Raw genomic sequence first — 21,049 nt, 5'->3', positions numbered from 1 at the left:
CCTGTCTAGCATTTCTTCCTCCTGGGTGTGGAACAGGACCCCTGTGGAATGAAGGTCTTCAAGGCCACAGGGAGAGAATAACCATTCTAGTTTTATGGCTTGCTCCAGGGGAGAGGGGTGCTAGCTCCTATGACTGACTTTGGGGAAGAGGAATTCTGGTTTCTACAACTCACTTCAAGGGAGAAAGGGGCGGGAGACAGGAGGAGAGGAGAAGGTCAGAAAGAACTTGCTTCTGAGACCCTTCCAATGTCCTTCATTTCAAAGGACTCAGCATGCCAAGGGGCCATACTTTTGGGTATCATGTTCTGCATCTGACAGAATAAGCATAACTGACTCTCAGTGGGTGTGGAACTCAAATGATTGGAGTAGGGAGTCTAGGGGTACTGAAGAATAAACTTGAGCACTCAGTAACCTTGGGCATTCAGTGACCTTGAACTTTCAGTGACCTTGGACACTCAGTGACCTTGAGCATTCAGTGACCTTGAACATTCAGTAACCTTGAACTTTGAGTGATCTTAAACACAGTAACCTTAAATACTCGGTAACCTTGAACATTGAACCTCAGTAACATTGAACATTCAGTGACCTTGAACACTCAGTAACCTTGACCACTCAGCAACCTTGAACATTCAGAGTGCACAGGGTATTTCATGGCATGTAAAATGTAGAGCTTGTGCTAATCCAGCAAGCAAATTAGTCACACAGAGGCCAGTTAAGAACACTTCTACTACTATGTTTTTCTGACAACTGTGGCTATGATCAGTCTACTCCTCCCCATCCCGATTGCAATGATTTAGAGGCTAAGTCTGTAGAGGTAGACTCTTCGTCTCCTGCTTTCTGGCCTGGTATACAGAATGAAGGAAAAATGCTCAGCCACGGCCAGGGTGGACATCAGCCCCCCACAAGCCTGCATATTCCAATTCAGATTCTAAAGATGCAGAGGTCAAGTAGAAAAGGAATAGGGTAGCCTGAGGCAACACTGAAAGGGGACGAAATATCTGCAGGATGCACCCTTTATTAGTATGCTATTCTTCAAACACGACCCACCTCTGACCCACCAAAAGCTCTTCTAAAAAATGAGTTACTTGCATTTGGCATACATTTAAACCTATGTGCATTATAGTAGGAAGTGCCAGAGTTTTGAAGATAGTCTTGGGTTCACATTGCCTCCTAGTACTTACTACATGAACCAGCTGTGTCAGCTCTCTGAGCCTCAATTTTCTCTCATAAAATAGGGGTGATGATATGTTTCATGCATTTGTTAGGAAAATTAAATAAGATTTTCATATTTAATGGAAGGAGCCCTGAAAACCTTTATGTATGGAATGGGAGGCTCTTTTCCAAAACCCCCAAATCCCACCACATAGTCAATCTCTTATTTCACCTTATAAGATCATCAGCCACATTGGATTTAGGAGAGAAAAGAAACACTAGCGTAATAATAACAACAGCATCTGCTAATGCTTATTGAGTGCTAACTACATGCCTACATATCTCAACCCATGTGATCTTCACAACACCCCTTTATGAGTCAATTATTATTCCCACTTCTTAATTACAAAATTCAGGCACAGAGAGGTTAGGTTAGGTAGCTGGCCTAAGGTCACACAGCCAATAAAAGGCAGAATTGAGACTATAAAACTCCCAGTGGGGGTGGAACTCAAGTGATGAGAGCAGGAGGTCCAGGGGCCTGAGGTCACACAGCCAATAAAAGTCTGGCTGCTTAATTATTATATTTCTCTTGAAAGAAGGAAAGGAAAAGGGAGGGAGGAATAGAAGCAAGAAAGAGAGGAGGGAGAGAGGGAGGGAGGGAATGAGGGAGGAGAGAAAAAAAGGGGAAGTTAGAAGAAGCTCAAAAGAGGCTAGGAGGGCCGAGTGCAGTGGCTTATGCCTGTAACCCCAAAGGAAGCACTTTGGGAGGCCGAGGTGGGCGGGTCACCTGAGGTCAGGAGTTCAAGACCAACCTGGCCAACATGGGGAAACCCCATCTCAACTATAGATATAAAAATTAGCTGGGCATGATGGCACATACCTGTAATCCCAGCTACTTGGGAGGCTGAGACATGAGAATCACTTGAGCCAGGAGCAGAGGTTGCAGTGAGCCGAGATTGTGCCACTGCACTTCAGCCTGGGTGACAGAGTGACACTCCACCCCTGTCCCCTTCCCCCCCCCCAAAAAAGGAGGCTAGGAAAAGGAGCTCAGGACCATTTATGTTGTCTTTGTTCCAAAACATGTGAAAATAATTAGGGAAATGCAGTTTGGAACATCTTCTATGCCTCTACCTCAGGAAGGCTGGCCTACTTTCCAGATCCCAGTCACCCACTTAACATCTCTGATGAAATGAAAACTGCTTTACAGCTGACAATGCTAAGGTCTCAACAAGCAGACCTGCGGCCCCAGGGAACCCCTCCCTGCCTTGGCCCCTCCTACAGAGCTTGGAGCCCCCCCTTAGCCTCAGAGCAGCTCTTCTCCACCCTGGGCCATTGGGAGCCAGATCCCCACTCAACCTGAAACCTCTTCCTATCACAGCTGATCCTCTTCAGAGCACATTCATCTAACTTGTGGGAAAATATGAAGGGCAAGTGAATAGCAAAGCCAAGGCTACTTGGATAAAAGACTCCATGCCACATGCCACGTGTAATTATTATTATAGAAAATTAATAAGCAACAAAGGACTTCACACTAAAATTTACATTGATCTAGCATTTTTCCCCGGCTATCTCCCATAAAAATGCTTTAAATGCAGGCTGATTTAATGGAAACAATAAAAAATTGTGCTGAATGGTTTATATTTGCTACAGAATTACTACAAAGTATATTTTAAGGAAAACTTGAAAGTTATGTGGGTTTTTTTTCCTGTAGGATAAGATTAGAGAGAGAGGTTCAATTGGTTCCCCCCCCCCTTTCTTTCTATATTGATCTAGACAAACTCCCACAGGCTCAGTTCTTTGTTTCTAACAAATCTTCACACCTTCACACCTTGTCCAGACACTTGTCAAGAGAGATTCTTAGCAAAGGCACATGTGGAGGAATGCCAGCAGTGTGGCCTGAGTCTTGACAGGGTTATGCTTGATAATAATCGTCATCACGTGATTGTGTTCTATGTGGCAGGGACTTGGCTAGTTATCTAATTTATGTGGCTTTTGTCATTGTCGATCTCACCTGTGAGTTTGGCCATCCCAGCTAGGGGGTCAGTCACCACCTGAATGACTTGGTGCTCATGACCAGCACAGGACATGAGGATGGCCACATCGTGTAGCTTCAGGTCCCCAGCCATGTTCATCAGAGCCAGAAATAGAAATAAAGCCTCGGGGCCGGGCGCGGTGGCTCAAGCCTGTAATCCCAGCACTTTGGGAGGCCAAGACGGGCGGATCACGAGGTCAGGAGATCGAGACCATCCTGGCTAACACGGTGAAACCCCATCTCTACTAAAATACAAAAAACTAGCCGGGCGAGGTGGCGGCGCCTGTAGTCCCAGCTACTCGGGAGGCTGAGGCAGGAGAATGGCGTGAACCCGGGAGGCGGAGCTTGCAGTGAGCTGAGATCTGGCCACTGCACTCCAGCCTGGGTGACAGAGTGAGACTCCGTCTCAAAAAAAAAAAAAAAAAAAAAGAAAGAAAAAAGAAATAAAGCCTCGGAAAAATAGTTTCTAACCTCAAGGAGCTTAAATGACAGAATAAAATGGTATTCTAAAGATTGTAGAGGCATGCCAACCTGCATTTAAAACTCAGCTATAAGCAGTGCATATAGTAGGACTTTAATAAGTTTTAACTCTTGTTGGTCATATTATTAAGGTGCTGTATGTAGTATTCACATTGACTTGGTCCAAGCCCGACCTGCATTGGAGAGAACATTTATGCAACAGATGGTAACTGTCCTAGTTGAGAACTCAGGTATCCTCCAGGTCTCAATTACATAATTCTCTGGTTCCTTCTGATTTGCTCTTGGCAAATGAAGGCCAAGAGTTATGTGATGAGCTATGTAGTAATAATGCAACCGCCAAAGTTCCCCAGTCTTTGCGTTTCTCCTAACAGGGAAGGTATCATTATCATGTGAATAGATGACAGCTAGTGTTCATGAATTGACATGAATGTTTGGATTAACTCAGCTCCACTGCAATATAAATTTTGACCAAGAGTGTCAGAAACTTGTCTGATTTAACGGAAATATGTTCATTTGTCCTCTCAATCAACAAATATTTTTTGAGTGTCTATGATGTATAAAGCATTGGAGACATGTGATGAATGATCTACCATTCTGGCATTAAGGAGGTGGGAAGACAAGACACAGAAGTCATCCTTCCTGTAGAGGACAGTGGAAAACATTGGCACGCGCAAGACTGGACCACCTGTTCTCCAAACACGTACTGCCTATGTGGCCTCTGCTCATGTGCTCAGGCCAGTCTCTCTGTCTGCATTGTCCTTTTCCTAATTCCTGACCCCTCTTCACAACCCATCCTCAAGATACTCCTATCCTGACCTCCCATTTGGAGACATCGCTTTGGCCTCTGCTTCAATAGCATATGGTGCCTACACCTTTCACTTGCCTCTTCTATGCTGCCATTCACTAAAAATCTTGGTACATATGTTTATTCTTTCTCACCAGTCTGTAAGCTCCTTGAGAACAAGGCTAAATCCTAGACCCTTAGCGTCCCTAGAGCATCCAATACTTTAGCTAGTGTGCAACAGTGCACTAGTAAATATCTGAGAAATGGAATGTGACTCAACAAATGCTAACCAAGAACTAGACACAAAGCACCTTTTCATGTCCTACAGGAAGATGCAAAGGTAAAGAAGAAGCTTTTACTCTAAGTGAGGTGGCGGCCTTTGGAGGATTCTGAGAGGAAGGGTGATCTGCTATCATAGTCAAATCCTAATACATCTCGTTGTAGGGATGTTCTAACATAACTTGTTGGAGTTGTTTTTAACATATAAAGATGCATTTAACCAAGTTTTTCTTTATTTAAACAAATGTGATGGCTGCTATTCATAAATTACAGTACCTTTCTCACCCTCTTTTACTATATTCCTTTCTACTTTGACTCTCATAAATGAATTGAGATGCCGACATTTGCAAGGACCAGTGTCATTCCATGGAGAATGCAGTGGTTTCCATAGGAATAGCTCCACTTATGGAACTCCTACTGTGTGCTAAGAGCTATTACTTTGCATACATCCTTCTCAAAAATACTTACAACAATCCAGCAAGTTAGGCATTATGACCTCCATCTTAAAAACAGGAAAACTGGAGCTCAGAGGAGTTAAATCCTTTGCCTAAGGTCGTAGCTTAGGATGGTGGATGGTGGAGCTGAGAGCTGAATCTAGGCCTTTCCTTGCTACACTGCAGCAGCTAAACCCATCTCAGAAAGGCATTCCTTTGAAAAGGATGTAGGGTTTGAGGGCTCACTTATGTGAGCTAGCCCTATGTCAACATGATGCCCATCAAGATATTGCACAGAAGCAAAGTATGACATGTTCCCTGTCTTGTCAACTGCCACTCATGGTCCTCACATGCTGTCATAAAGTGTCCCTTCATTCTGGGCTTAAAATAACTCGGTGCCTTTGCCCTCTTGAGTCACAGCTGCCAACCTTTCAATCTCATCATTGGCTTGCCTTGTATCAGATGTGCCAGACAGTTTTCTTTAAACATATAGAGCTAAGCTGGTAGGGAGCCATGGCAGCCTTAGAAATTATTTTTGTTTCCATGTTAGGGCTTCTTATGATTTTTTGGGAGATTTTTCTGACAGTGTTTTTCACTATCTGGCTGGTGGGTCTATCCTGAAAACCCAAATTGATGATCCCTCTAGCAATGCTAAGTAGATATATTCTTCTCTATCTCTGTGATTTTAGGGAAATGAAATGCAATTGATTGTATCGACTGATCCATAGGTTGCATTGTCTCTTTTGCTTGCAGTCATGGAGCAATAATATGCTTTATTTTCATCTTAAGTCTGCAGGTAACTCAATGTGTGACCTTGAGCAAGTCTTCACTTCTCCAACGAGGGTGAAACTGAGTCTCTTTGCAGAAATAAATCTGTGATTCTGTGATTAATCATTCTCCTCTCATCTCTGTGGGATATTATTTGTCAATTGGAGCTTTCAGGGCTTTCATAAAATGTTTTGTTGCTAGGACTCCTGCAATCAGCTAAGGAAGTATAGATATCAGATCAATAAAGGCCCTTAGGGAACTTTTAATTCAATGCCTGCATTTTGCTGATGAGGAAACTAAAACCCAAAGAGGTGCAGGGACTTGCCCAAGCCCATGCAAATCCACAACCAGAATCCAGGACTCAGCTCCCAATTCAGTGGCCTTTCTACATATCACTTCTAGCCTGTCGGTCAGAAATGGACCTTGATATTCACAAGCCAACCCTCCTGCCTTTTTTGATGGACTCTAACGTACTCATTATCATATAGGCACTCTGCAAAATGGGTGGTCAGTGTTTTCTCAAAAAATTCATGCAAAATTGGAGACAGAATACAATTGATCGGAAAACATACAACATTTCTGTCATTTTTGGAGAGAAGTGCCTTATTCAAAGTCATCAGGCAAATGAGGGGCAGAGCCAGAACTGGAACTGGAGAGCTCCAGAGAGACACAGGGAAGATAATGGATTGTGACAAGCTGTCCATACAGTCCTCTGGCTTCCTAAAGTCCAGATGGACACCCCACACTGTCACATTGATTGATGGAAGCACCAGTGATAAGACAGTCACAAATCCCCAACACATGGAACCAGCTGCACATTTGTTTCCAGGAGGCTCTAGGTCAGAACATAACCTTCCCTTCTGCAAGCCTAAGTAGAGTTGCCACCAGCCGAAGGAACAAAAGCAGGACCCAAATAGGCTCATTCTGTGACCACGCAGGTGTAAGCAAAGAAAATGGAGGCAGACCAAGAAGAGAGTTTAGATTTATTTTCACTGGGTTTTGGTGGTCTCTTAAACAAATCTGACCCTAGGTATAAGCTTGCCCTTTTCTAGTCCCAACTTCCCTGGATATAAAATACATGTTTGGCAACTGCTCTGGAAGTTATTAAAGCAGCAGTAAACTATGGGAGGCCAGAGAATTTCAGACAAAAGTTATTGCATCGGTAACTCAGAAACTAATTCCTAAAACTCTTGACACATTTATCCAGAGGGCTAGTGCCAATATAGAAATGGAAATCATTGTCAAGGGCCACTGTGTACCTGGAATTAAAATCCATCATTCCTCAGAGCAGAGAGCTATGATTTTGGCAGAATATGAATACTCCTGCCTTTCACCACCATCTTTCCTCAAAATAGGTCCTTTATTTTCAGAAGAACAAGACGAATTCTGGTCTTTTTGTCTTTTTGTTTGTCTCCTTAAGAACCCCTTGTTTACATATTCTTTTCAAATATTACTTTCTTTGACAGTCCCTCATTTAAACCAAAAGGCCTCCTTTTCCTTCAATTGCACCTGTTTTATTGTGGATGGAAATCCTGCTGGGTACAGTAACAGAGAACAAACTTTACAGCAGCAATAATCCCTTCTACAGCATCTATTGTGGGGAAACTCAATACACTTTTATTAAATGGCTGAAGAATTGGCTTCAGTGATCTGAATTAACTACAGAGAACAGCGATAGGGAAGAAGACTACCTCCTTCATTCAGCAGACACCCACTGCATGCCAGACACCAGAGATATAAAGCTACCAGCCAGGAGCACCACACTGAAAGAGATGGTGGATTGTCTTAGGCAATGCCTTCATCAAAAGTTAGCAAAGGCAGAAAAGATTTGATGGGAACTAGTGTTAGCAAGCACATGCAGAAATGGGCCCCCGATTCACTGTGGGAGGATTGACAATATGCCTAAATGTGTACACACTTTGACTGATTCTAGGAATTTGTCCTTAGGCCATATTTAGACAAGTACACAGAGTTAGCTTCGGCATAATCATGATCAAGAGCAATGCACAAATCATTAAAAACGCAATCATTGAAATGATAATGTAATCTATATTGTCTTGTGACGTACCATCAAGTGACCTAGTGCAACCACAGAGTATATGTACTATGGTCTCATTCATGAAAAATTAAAATGGATTAAAATGGACAAGTTGGACTTGATGCAGTGGCTCACACTGCAGTTTCAGCACTTTGGGAGGCTGAGGCAGGTGGATGGCTTGAACCCAGGAATTGGAGATCAGCCTGGGTAACACAGTGAGACCCTGTCTCTACAAAAAAACACCAAAATTAGCCAGGTTTGGTGGCTCGCAGCTGTAGTCTCAGCTACTCAGGAGGCTGAGGTAGGAGGATTAACTAAACCTGGGGAGGTCAAGCCTGCAATGAGCTGTGATCACACCACTGCACTCCTGCCTGGACAATAGAGCAAGATACTGTCTCAAGACAGAAAAAAAAAAAAAAAAACTGACAGGTTGTTCCCTTAGGTGGTGACTATGGTTATTGCTGGACAATGGTATTTTAGGTGACTTTTACTTTCCATTATCAGCCTTTCTGAATTGTTGGATTTTCAATGCTTTTATTTTTTACAGTGAGCATCACTACATTTAGGGGTGGAAATGTTTTAAAAATTTAATGGAAAGCTAGTTTTTCCCTTATTCCTTTACCACTTGTACCGCCATACCAAAGCCCAACCTAGTGGTAAAAAAAGTGAAATATTGTGATGATTTCATAGATGTATAAATAAGCCAAAAGCCACCATCAAATCATACACTTTTTTTTGAGACAGAGTCTCTATCACCAGGCTGGAATGCAGTGGCGATCTCTGCTCACTGCAACCTCCGCCTCCCTGGTTCAAGTGATTCTCCTGCCTCAGCCTCCCGAGTAGCTGGGACTACAGGTGCGTGCCACCACACCCAGCTAATTTTTGTATTTTTAGCAGAGACGGAGTTTCACCATGTTGGGCATGATGGTCTCTATCTCTTGACCTCGTGATCCGCCCACCTCGGCCTCCCAAAGTGACACTTTTTGTACATGTAATTGTATTATACATGAATTATACCTCAATAAAGTTGTTAAGGAAAGAAAATATGAAATAATCTAGGTAATTTTTATTTTCCACACAAACCACTCAAAATAAGTAAATAAATACACACACACACACTTGCAGACATTTATGAATCAATGTTGGAAAGTAAATTTGATGGTCCAGTCAGTGACAGGAGCCTATTTCAAGCGGTTAATGGCATGAGCAAGGTGTAAAAGTGTTCATTTGTTGTCTATTCTCTGACAGTGTCAGTATCCTTAATTATAGGTGGGCGCCGAGCTCACCATCTCGCCTGCTTCCATCTTTTCTGTTTGCACTTTTACAAAGTCCATGTCAATCTTAGGTACCTTTTACCCCAAAATACATGCTTCGGTGCACTTTAATTTTCCTGCAGTAAATAAATAGCTCTTACTAGCTTCCCTGTTAAGTAACTGTAGAACAAACCTGAGGGTTCCGAGACTTTCTATCAGATAAAACTCTGAAAACGAATCATTCTTTCTAGAGATAATTATGAATAGAGTGACAAATGTTTTGAAGACATTTCCTTGAGTCTGCTGGCAGGTTTTCTCAAGTATATATTTTCTTTCTTGTGATACTAGCTACTGAAATAGTCCAAAGAGCTGAATTTGCCTTAAACAGAATATGACAAAAGAAATGCCAGTGGTGAGAGTGGGTTTGCGAATTGGATCTCTAAGTTCGCTGGACTAAAAGAAAATAAGTGTTTGATTGTTGCTGTCAGAGTCACCGTCCTCAGTGCCACTTAGAGTCCCATCTCTTGGTGCCCATGAAGAATGTGAGCCCTGAAGTCCCTGCAAGGACGTGACCCTGTCCACATGTTACGCCTAATTCTCATAACTGTTTCTCTATGCTTTTCTCCCCTGCTTTCCAATGCAACCAGTTGGACAGTGCTCCAGGGAAGAATCGGGCGCCCAGACAACCCCTTTCGAGTGGCCCTGGAATACGTCTCCAGTGGAAACCGCAGCTTGTCTGCAGTGGACTTCTTTGCCCTGAAGAACTGCAGTGAAGGTATCTGAATCTGGCTTTCCCACTCTCCTTGGTAGCCTATTATGTTAGATGTGTCAATAACCTGCAACCGTGGTTAGCTGGGAATGCACACACTTATGAAGAAAAGTCTAGAGTGGGCTGGGTGCTGTAGCTCACACCTGTAATCCCAGCACTTTGGGAGGCCAAGGCAGGTGGATCACTTGAGGTCAGGAGTTCAAGACCAGCCTGGCCAACACGGCAAAACCCTGTCTCTACTAAAAATACAAAAATTAGCCGGGCGTGTGATGTGCACCTGTAATCCCAACTGCTTGGGAGGCTGAGGCAGGGAAATTGCTTCAACCCAGGAGACAGAGGTTGCAGTGAGCCAAGATTGCACCTTTGCACTCCAGCCTGGGCAACAGAATGAGACCCCATCTCAAAAAAAAAAAAAGTCTAGAGTGTTTTAGGGGCTAGTTCTAAATGACATCAGGTGATCCATATCCCAGATAATGAATTTCAAAGAGCTGGTATAAAATTATATCTTCCTTGAGAACACATAGGCACATAGACAGGAATAGCAGACATTGGGACCTACCGGAGGGCGGAAGGTGGAGGGTGGGAGGAGGGAGAGGATCAGGGGCCCAAGAATGAAATGTGGAGCCAGAAGAAGCCTGAGGCACTCTCAGACCTCAATTCTCAGTTTAGACTGTTCATGAATAACTTTGAAGGCCCATATCCCACAGTCATCTGTCCCATGTACAGGCCTGGATTTGAACTTTGTGCTTCTGGGAAGTGGTGTGTGAAAGGAATTCTCTTACGGAGGAAGCCTTACTGACCCCCCGCCAACCCAGCTTCTTTTGCCCCTGTGGCTTGCAGGAAATTGCTGGCCTTGCAGGAAATTTTATGGTGTGTTTTGTTTTCGTTGTTTAATCAAAACTGGTTTATGTGTGGGGAAAAGAAAAATCACCATAATGTGATAGATTGAACCACAGTTCAAGTTGAAAAGGTGGTTAACCTATGATATGAGGCAATGTATGAGAAACGTGGTTTGGGAGCAAGCCAGGAGCTTGTACAAATGTTTCTGCACTCATGAACTTGAAGATTTGTGAATGTCTCTGGACATCATCAGTCCTCACAGATGTCAAGGATCTATGTACCATACAAAAGAGGCCATCTGTTGAAATGGAACCAGTTAACAAGAATGTGACAGGGAGAAGGTATCAATTCCCAGAATGTTCTCATTTGATCATCATTAGGAAAAGGGAATAAGAAACTACAAAATTCCAGATATCAGGCCCACTACAAATACTCCTGCAAAAATTTCTTGACCTGAAAACATTCTTTGCATGTTAAAATCAAGAATCTCAACCTATAGATGTTTTCTCCCTTGCCCTGCAACTCCCTCTCACCTAAAAATATTCATCCCCCATAGCCTGTGTTGCATTTGCGGTGAGCCTGTTCCAGAGACCCATTCCTTGTCTGCTTTTCTACCTTTACAAAACCAATAGAGTTGACCTCCCTAAACTCTCTCTAATGATCCAGAAAGTTTCCGCTGGCAGGGCACCCTCTTAGAAGAGGGAGAAGATGAGTCTTCCTCTGATTCCCTAGAGAAAGTGGCTTGGCCCAGATACCTGGAGAAGTTCTCATGGTCCAACTTCCTTCTTTCAGTGGCTCTAGGTCCAAGAACAGATGGTCTCCATGAGGAGACAAATGTTCTCTGTGTTTCTTCTCTGGGTCAGACCACCTGTAGTCAACAACGGATGTGGAGGAATTGATATGGATGTGTAAGGCAGAGAATAGTGAAGAACAAGGTGATCTCAGTGTTTGCTTAGAACTTCTAAATTTCCTTCCCATAGAAAACAAATTCAAGTGCACATCAGTAGGCACAGACAAATTGCAGACATAAGAATCATCCTAAAATTATACTCATATTTAAAGGGAAGGGGTTACTTTAAAGGCATACTCAATGCCTATTTGATGTAGCCAAATGTCTAGGTTTTCTGAGGTAATTGCTTTGGTTAAGCCAGAAGAAGAGGGGATAAGAGGAGAAAAATGGTGTCTTTGAAGGAGGTGAATAGGGCTGGCGACATTACTGGCCAGAACTGTACGTAGGTCTGCAGGATGCCTGGTCTATTTTTCTGATAAGAACTTGGTCCCTTCATAATGAGGCACAGACAGAGCACAAGGGGAAACACAACTGTAGAACTCCACAGCTCTTCCTTGGTCCACTGCAGAGACGTGCCATTTTAGTTCATCTGGAGAAGCCTCAAGGAGACATGGGACAATTCTCCCCGCCTAGGAGATAATATCTATCTGTGGGTGTCATCAAGACAGAGGCCATTCCTATATCCTCTCTACATCATTACACTTACCACAGTGTGTGACACTAGGTAGGTGCTCAGTTCATCTCAGCTGATATGGACTAATGGCAAAAAGCTAATGCTGACAGAGCACTCGCCATGCACAAAGGCAAGCGTCAATGCCTTTATGTGTTACCTCATGCAAGCTTTACAATAATGCTGTAAAGCAGGGACTAGTATACTCATTTTACAGATGGGGAAACTGAAGCTCACAGAAGTTTCAAAACTTTCCAAGGTCATTGAGTTAGTGAAAGGTGGAGTCAAACTCGATTCCAAGTTGATCTGGTGACAAAGCCAGTATTTCTGTCTAGACACTTGATATGGTTTGGATTTGTGTCCTCCCCTCCCCACCACATTTCATGTTGAATTGTAATCCTCAATGTTGAAGGAGGCTTATGCCTGTAATCCCAACACTTTGTGAGGCTGAGGTGGGCGGATTACCTGAGGTAGGGAGTTCGAGACCAGCCTGACCAACATGGAGAAACCCTGTCTCCACTAAAAATACAAAAAAAAAAAAAAAAAAAAAGTAGCCGGGGTGGTGGCGCATGCCTGTAATCCCAGCTACTTGGGAGGCTGAGGCAGGAGAATTGCTTGAACCTAGGAGGCGGAGGTTGCAGTGAGCTGAGATTGCGCCACTGCACTCCAGCCTGGGCAACAAGAGCGAAACTCTGTCTCAAAAGAAAAAAACAAAAACAAAAGTGTGCAGTGGCAGGGCACGGAGGTTCACGCCTGTAATCCCAGCACTTTGGGAGGCCAAAGGCGGTGGTCACCGAGGTCAAGAGATCTGAGACTGCATCCTGGCGCAACCAATGGTGAAACCCCCTCCCTCTAACTAAAAATACAAAAAATTAGCTGGGCATGGTGGTGGGTGCCTGCAGTCCACTAAGCCGCGGGAAGGGTTGAGAGCAGAAGAAATCACATGAACTCCAGGAAGCAAGGTTAAACAGTAAGGCCAAGATCGTGGCCACTGGCACTCGCAGCCTGGTGACAGAGCAAGACTCGCGCCTTTAAAAAAAAAAAAAAAAAAAAAAAAAAAAAAAGGGGGCACCCCCTTCCTCATTGCTCTCTTCCTCCTGCTTTAGCCATGTAGGATGTGCCTGCTTCCCTTTTGCCTTCTACCGTGATTGCAAGTTTCCTAAGGCCTCCCCAGCCATGCTTCCTGTACAGCCTGTGGAACCATGAACCAATTAAACCTCTTTTCTTTATAGATTACCCAGTCTCAGGTATTTCTTTACAGCAGTGTGAGAATGGACTAATACAATACTACTGTTGCTGTCTCTTGGATCTACCCCTCTGACTTCATATTCTCAGCTGTGTGTCTTATTCTTCCTATATTCTTCATATATGCAGACTTGAACTTTGGCAGCAGCCAGCTGGTCTCGCTAATACCATTCCATCTTCCACATGTTGCCAGATAAATCTCCTCAATATTACTCCTTCCCTTGTGGCACTTTCATGTGACACAGGTCATTTCTTATTGCCTCCCACATCAGAAAATAATAGAATAAGGGGCCTAGACTGGACCACCTCACTCATTTCCTGGGGCCAGGAAATGTCATTTGCAACTACAGAAATTCTCCTTGGAAGACTTTATTCTCTACATCTAAATTTAGTAGGTGTTTTATAATCATTTCCCATTTAATCATTTTGGAATCCTAACTTGAAGTTCAAGACCTTGTCTTACATTTCTTTTATTTCTCCAGTGAGCAGCTAGCATGGTGCTAAACACATAGAAAACACCACACAAATACACGTTGACTGATTGGTTAATCAATCAATTGATAAATACTGCACCTTCTTTTATAGCTTTGGGCTATTACCCTACTACTTCCAAAAGAAAGTAGCTGTGAGTAGAAATGGCTCAGAATAGGTTTTTCCCTGAAAGACCAGTGAAAGAGCAGCTTACACAATCAGCACAGACAAGAGAGACATCAGCCCCCAGAGACACCCATGCCTGGCTCCCAGGGAAACCTTAGCCCATTCACAAAAACCTGTCTTGAGCAGACAACCCAGAGCAATAGGATCACACGGGACACTCACTGGGACCCCTCAGGTTCAGAGGTGCCTACAGAAACACATATGTCAGAACGGGAAAGACTAGCTTCTTGAAAGGGATTTGAAAAGGGCCAGGGTCCCAGGCGTGGTGGCTCACACCTGTAATCCCAGCACTTTGGGAGGCCAAGGTGGGCGGATCACCTGAGGTCAGGAGTTCGAGACCAGCCTGGCCAACATGATGAAACCCCATCTTTACTAAAAATACAAAACAAAAAGAAAAAAAAATAGCCAGGCATGGTGGCATGCACCTGTAGTCTCAGCTACTCGGGAGGCTGAGGCAGAAGCTTGAACCTGGGAGGCAGAGGTTGCAGTGAGCTGAGATAGTACCATTGTACTCCAGCCTGGGCAACAGAACAAGACTCTGCAAGAAAAAAAGAAAGAAAGAAAGAAAGGGGGGGAGGGGAGGGGAGGATCAGCGTGGCTCCGAACAGCTCGTAAAAATGCATGGCATTGCAAACCCTCATCTAGCACTTCCACGCACTAGGCCCTGTTCTAAGCATGGGCATGGTACATATATTAACTCATTCAATCCTTACAACAATGCTATGAAGTATGTAATATTATTATTATCATTATTATTCCCATTATATGGATAGAGAAATCAAGGCACGGAGACCTAAGTAATTTCCCCAAAGTCACACAGCTGGTATTGAAATGGAGCCATCTGGCTCCAAAATCCATGTTCTTAGCTACCACACCTTGCTGTGTGCATAGAAGATCTCTGCTGGAAAGGACACCAGAAACATCGAATCTGTCTCCCTCGCCATGTAGAAATTGAATGAACAAAGACCCAAAGATTTTCCTTGAAGTGTGATACACTAAATTACTGACCAGCCCAAGGTGCTTTCTGCCTCCACCTTATGGTTGTCAAGTTCTCAATTTTTCTAAGAAATCAATTCAGTATTTCCCTTTCCCAGCTTGGATTGGTCAGAGGCAGTTGAGATGGACCACTGCCACCAGTCAACATGAAGACAAGGAGCTGCAAAGGAGCTCCCCCATGAAAAACAAGGAGATGGGATAGCTCCTGTGTGAGCCTACATACATTTTATAGCAGGCCTCTATAGCTCCTCTTCTCTTTCATGAACCTACAAGAAACACATCTGAGGTTTCCCAGGCCACAGCCACATTCAGCTCACTAACAGATTTCTCAAAAGAAGTAATCTTCTTGGTTCCTTACTCTACTGAGATAATTTCATACACATTGCTTCTGATTCATTCATTAGAGAGGATGTCATAACCTTCAACTTACCCAAGAGAAGTTATTTCTCTAACTTCTCTGGCTCAGGAAGGTGAAGGAATCCAAAGTGTCAAATGCAGTCCCATGATTATGGATACCTTGAAACACATGTCCCCAAAGAGTTGGAGATGCACAAACACCATTTTTCAACTTCTCCGGGGCTAAAATGAGGGTATTTGAACTCGACCCATGGTCTTCAAACCTTTTCTAGAGCCTGAAGCCTTAATTAAAACAAAGTCTTATATGGAAGCCCAGTATATAAAATGATACAAGTACAGTTCTCTTTGGGGGGACCCAGAACCCACCTGCTCCACAGCCCTCGACATTCCCCCTCAATGGGGCTTCATGTAATACATTTTAAGAACCACTGGACAGTCTGATTCTCAGCTCTTTTTTTTTTTTTTTTGAGATATAGTCTCACTCTGTCTCCCAGGCTGGAGTACAGTAGCGCCATCTCAGCTCACTGCAACCTCTGCCTCCTGGGTTCAAGGGATTCTCCTGCCTCAACCTCCTGAGTAGCTGGGATTACAGGCGCACGCCACCACACCTGGCTAATTTTTGTATTTTAGTAGAGACAGGGTTTCACCATGTTGGTCAGGCTGGTCTCGAACTCCTGACTTTGTGATCTGCCCACCCTGGCCTCCCAAAGTGCTGGGATTACAGGTATGAGCCACCGCACCCGGCCTCAGCTCTCCTATTAACTCCAGTTTTTATGATCCGGTCCTGGATGTTACACTATTTAAAATATGAAAACCAAAAATAGGTAGATTAACTGTATCTTCTTTAAAAAGCTAGGGCTTAGCACAAGGCTATTAGACTTTGAATATGGGCCATTTTCACAAAAGGCAAGTTCTCGTCTGGGTGGGTCCTGGCTTTGAGGTGCTGGGTATGTAGCTAGTATAAATATTTCCAGGAAAAAATGGGTAGCATCCCCTAACCTTGTCCCCCCTCTCTCTCCTCCTTCTCCACCAAAGACAATGGAGGATATCTTTCTTAGCCTGAAAGGGGACAAGAGGAAATGAGAGAAGCTGAACAAATAAATTCAGATCTTTGGCCAACCATGTGGAACGAATCAACATCTAGAGTAGGCTCCAAAATCCAGCTGGGTAAATGAGGGATTACTTCATGGGCTCCTGGCAGCCTGACCCAAACTGGGCATTTTCTCTTCCAACAGCAAGCAATGCCTCAGCAGGATTCTCAGTCTGTGCTTGTAAAATGTAGATCACAGTGGCACTCTGTCTTGGGGCTGCCAGGAAAAAACTCTGTATGTAGCAGGCTCAGCTATCCATCCATCCTTGCATCCACTCATCCATGCCACAGACATTTTCTGAGAAAGTACTAAACTGGATGCATACTGACATTAATATAAAATAGTTGTTTCTGTCTTAGGACTGAATTTTGGTGTGGTTGCTTTAACATTTCCATTCCACTTTGCATAGAACTGTTCCTTAGAGGTCATCTTTGACTTATATTTAATTTACACCCTAAACCTAAGAGTTGTGAGAGTTAGTGCAAAGTAAGTGCAAATCTTACAAAGAGTTTGTAAGAGTTAAAGAAAGAGGAAAGAAACACAAAATGCAGCTCAACGGTTAAAAACAGATTTATTTTATAGAAAATAAACCTGAGAGGGGCTTCTGGCTGATTTTGGTCAGGAACACTTTCTCTTATAGACTAAGAGTATATATTAGTCTTAGGATGAGTGGGCTTATCAGAAGCTTGGAATGTTTCTGTGTAGGGGAGAAGTTTTATGGGGGTGTTGGAATTTCTCTGGATGGAGGGGAGGTTATCTTGGGGCTGACATCTTTCCAGTCAGAGAGAGACTATCTTGGGGCTAGCATGTCTCTGGTTGGGGAGGAGTTTGGAATGTTTCTTGTCAGAGATGTTATTTGTGGTTTATGGTCATGCTGACCTTGGCCATTAGGCTGATGTCCTTTGGATTTAGGTGGTTTTTGATTAAGGTGAACTTTAGGATAAGGTGCTTGTCCAAGATGGCAGTGTTCCTCCTCTGTCAGTATTGAATAGGTGTTCCATTCCTGAAGATGTCTTCCTCCAAGGTAGTTCCAACATTCCTTTCTCAGAAAGACCACAGAATGAGCGCTGAACCAGAATCAGAAAACATGGATTTAAGTCTCCTTCCTACCTCTTACTTGCCATAGACTAGCCATCACTCCAAATCATTAAAGATTTCCCTCATAACTAGAACATAGATTGGGTTTGTTTTTGTCTTTTTCATTTAAAATAGGGATAACAGCGTATCAATAGTTGTCTCAAAATTGACCTCCTGCTGAGGATCAGTGAGAAGGTGGCTGTGGAGGTGCCTTGTAAATGATGCCATGAGCTACTTAACCTCTCTGGGCCTCGCCTCGCCTGAAGCTTTTGAAAACTAACCTGCTTCTTTGATGCTGCTGTTTCTCGTGAAAAAATTATCATTCACAATAACAAACTGGCTCCTCTGAGGCCTCCTGCAAAGCTTTGTGATGTTAATTATTGACCTAATACCAAGAGGGTGATGAGAGCCACACACTGCCAACCTGGGGAGGTGCCACCACCTGGATCAGTCACTTCAGGGGACTCAATCAGCCATGCAATGGTGGGCTTTATTGCTTGGAAATGATCACCAAGGAGAAATCGCAGTCACAACCTTAGTATCTTCACTTAGTTCTTGTGCCTAACTCCAGGTGGATGTTCAACTCCATTTTCAAAACGCTCTCCTTCCTAACTCCCTATTTCCAAAATCTCCTGTCCTTAACTTACTGTGGACTGAACCATTTAAAAGATAAGCATGAAAATTATGATTTCATCAGCCACTGAGATCTGCTTGCATTTCTCAAACGTCCCTCCCCAGCTCAAGCTTTGGTTCCATCTGCGCCCCCCTGCAGTGCACTCTCCATCTTTCAAAGACCCGCACGTCTTTCAAACCCCAGCTCAAATGTATTTTCTCTAAGTCTCCGCTCAGAATTGTTTCCATGTATGTCTATTTTAGAACCATCTACTTCTCTCCACAGTTATTTATGTGTCTCACTCAATAGATGCTAAGTTCCTAAAATCAAAGACTGTCTTTTTTTTAAATCTCTGTATCCCAATTAGCAGCGAAGTGCCTTTTTTTTTTTTTCATGGCAAGCACTCAATAAAGGTTTGCTTATTCCAATGCAGGAGAAAGATTAGAGGCTTTGGAATCAGACTGAATGAATTTGGAATGCCAGCTCCATCACTTACCACCTTTTTGAGCTTGGAAAAGTTTCCTAAATCTATGAGCTTTCATTTTCTCATCAGGAAATACATAATTATAGGTTTGTTGGGAAATTAAAACAGATATTGCGTGCAGAGCTCCTAGCACAATGCTTGGCACAATACATGTTCTCCTCTCTCTGGCATCCCTTGACTAAGCTGAATCTCTTAATTCTAGAACCAGAGCTGAATAATTCGGCACAACTATCCTGGGGTATGTTTACAGGTTCACACCCGCCTTTTGCCTTTCCATCTGTGCCTTGCCGGAGCCATTATGCAAAGGGAAAATTTACCTCTTTTCCAGCAGAGATTCTGATAGCCCAGACTTGCTTTCTGATTGCAAAGGCAGCTGCTTCTCTTGCCTCCTAAGACCTATGCTCTTATGCCTGATAAAGTCATTTTGTTTTTACCTTGGTGACTGGATGCAAAGAGTCCTTTGTGCCACACAAAAGAGTAATCCTGCTTAATTCTGTAGAGGTAGTTGGAGGCAGGAGAGAGGTCTTTTCAAATGCCTGTCACACCGCCTCCCTTGAGGAAGACTGGAATCCAAAACAGTCAGGTGGAAGCAGACGGAACCAGGAAGGAAATTCACTGGTCTTTCCTCTCTCCACCAGTGCCTAGCTACTGTTGGCAAAGAAGTTCTTACTTTGGAATGGCTTATCCATAATTATTAATAAAGCCAATTTTTAAATGCCCCACAAAGTGCTTAGAAACAATGCCTGCTTGGGCAACTATTTTAAATATTCGATCATTGGAACTTGCCCAGAAATGGGGGCAGACACAAAAGGTTTTTAAATATAAATAAATAAAGAATGAGTGTGCCGAGGTCATTGTACTCCCAGAAGAAAATTACTTTCAAATTACAACTACATAAAGGAAATAATTGAAAAGATTAATCACACTAAAATAATTGGTCTATTTTACAAGTAATTTGGAGCAATACTCAGTCATTGACATCAATGTCTAGTAGTAAAATAGTAATGAATTTCATTCTCTGACTAATGTATTTATTTTATTAATGGTAATAAATGGTGTTGTTACTGCTTATAAATATTTCATAACTTTTAATTCATTAAAATGTTCAATGAATTTCCAAAAGTATTTATTAGTTTTACATAATCCTTAGTATTCAATGTGCAATTGCCACTCTGCCTGGGTAATTAAAAATATTATTGTTTTGGGTAATGGGACTCCCTTTGAATGCGAAGGATTAGGCTCCAGTTATTAATGAGATGGATGCTCCAGCTGGTGATGGGGAAGGGGCTTGGGAAGATGTTTTCTCTTTAGGTCACTAAGACCTCTCTGGAATTGTTCCTTAAAAAAAAAAAAATGTGGCTGTGAAGCAAACAGGATGGACCCAGATAAATTCATTCCAGATGTGATCAGAGAAATGTCACTTTAGACATTGGTTCCGATCCACCACCTCTCCCACACCCTCTCTGTCTTCCTGAAACAACTGACAGCAGGATTCAAACTTTCCAACCTCGCCTCCTCTATCCATTTTATTCTCCAACATTACAGGTCATAAGGGGTAAAATGGCCAAAAAGATGCAACAGAAAGAAAAGCAAGGGACACAGCAGCATGGACAGTGGATAGAAGATATAGGACTTGGAGAAGAAAAACATGGATTTGAATTCTGAGTCATTTGGATGCCATGTGTCCATTACATCCTGTGGTACCAGATAATTCGTGTGTGAAATGAAGACAGTGACACCTATCCCTGGGTCCATGTGAGGATTAAATAGGATACTGTGTGCCTCACCTGACACAGTGCCTGGAACCTAGTGGAAAATCAAACTGGGTTAGCTCTACCATTCCCTGTGTCCAAATTGTAGGTCATGGTATTATTGGCCCAATGACCTTAGCAGCTCTTCATTAACTAACAATTGATACAAACAATTGGTATGAGTCATGAAGAAAAACTGGACCAACAGTGAATTAGTACAACCCAGGATCTGTGAAGTGAAATGGTATCCCCTGGAAGAGGGACTAGATGACTCAACTCTCAGCACCTTACTCTGTAGGTCTGAGATTCAGCTCACTGTAGTACCTCTAGAGCCTCTCCATACAGGAGGCTAAAGGCATTTGGCTGTGGGCAGGTTGAGAGGGACCAACAGGTGGGTTGGGGTAAACTGGGGTCAGTACTCACACTTAGATGTTTGCACCTGCAGGATGTGTAGCCATGATCCGAAAGCATGCAAACCCAAAGAATCAG

General features: G+C 43.2%; 1 protein-coding gene across 1 annotated transcript in view; it reads left to right on the top strand.

The window, feature by feature from the left end:
- The window catches only part of ALK (ALK receptor tyrosine kinase), a 540,180-nt gene that overhangs the window by 328,286 nt on the left and 190,845 nt on the right, over positions 1-21,049 (top strand). The window contains exon 5 of the mRNA XM_017877049.1: positions 9,868-9,995. Within this exon, the coding sequence (XP_017732538.1) occupies positions 9,868-9,995 (128 nt within the window). The remainder of the gene's footprint in view (positions 1-9,867; positions 9,996-21,049) is intronic.

The sequence above is a fragment of the Rhinopithecus bieti genome, unplaced genomic scaffold (genome assembly GCF_001698545.2).
Source record: "Rhinopithecus bieti isolate Rb0 unplaced genomic scaffold, ASM169854v2 scaffold_7681, whole genome shotgun sequence".
NCBI classification, from domain to species: Eukaryota; Metazoa; Chordata; class Mammalia; order Primates; family Cercopithecidae; genus Rhinopithecus; species Rhinopithecus bieti.
This window is presented reverse-complemented; position numbering and strand designations above follow the sequence as displayed.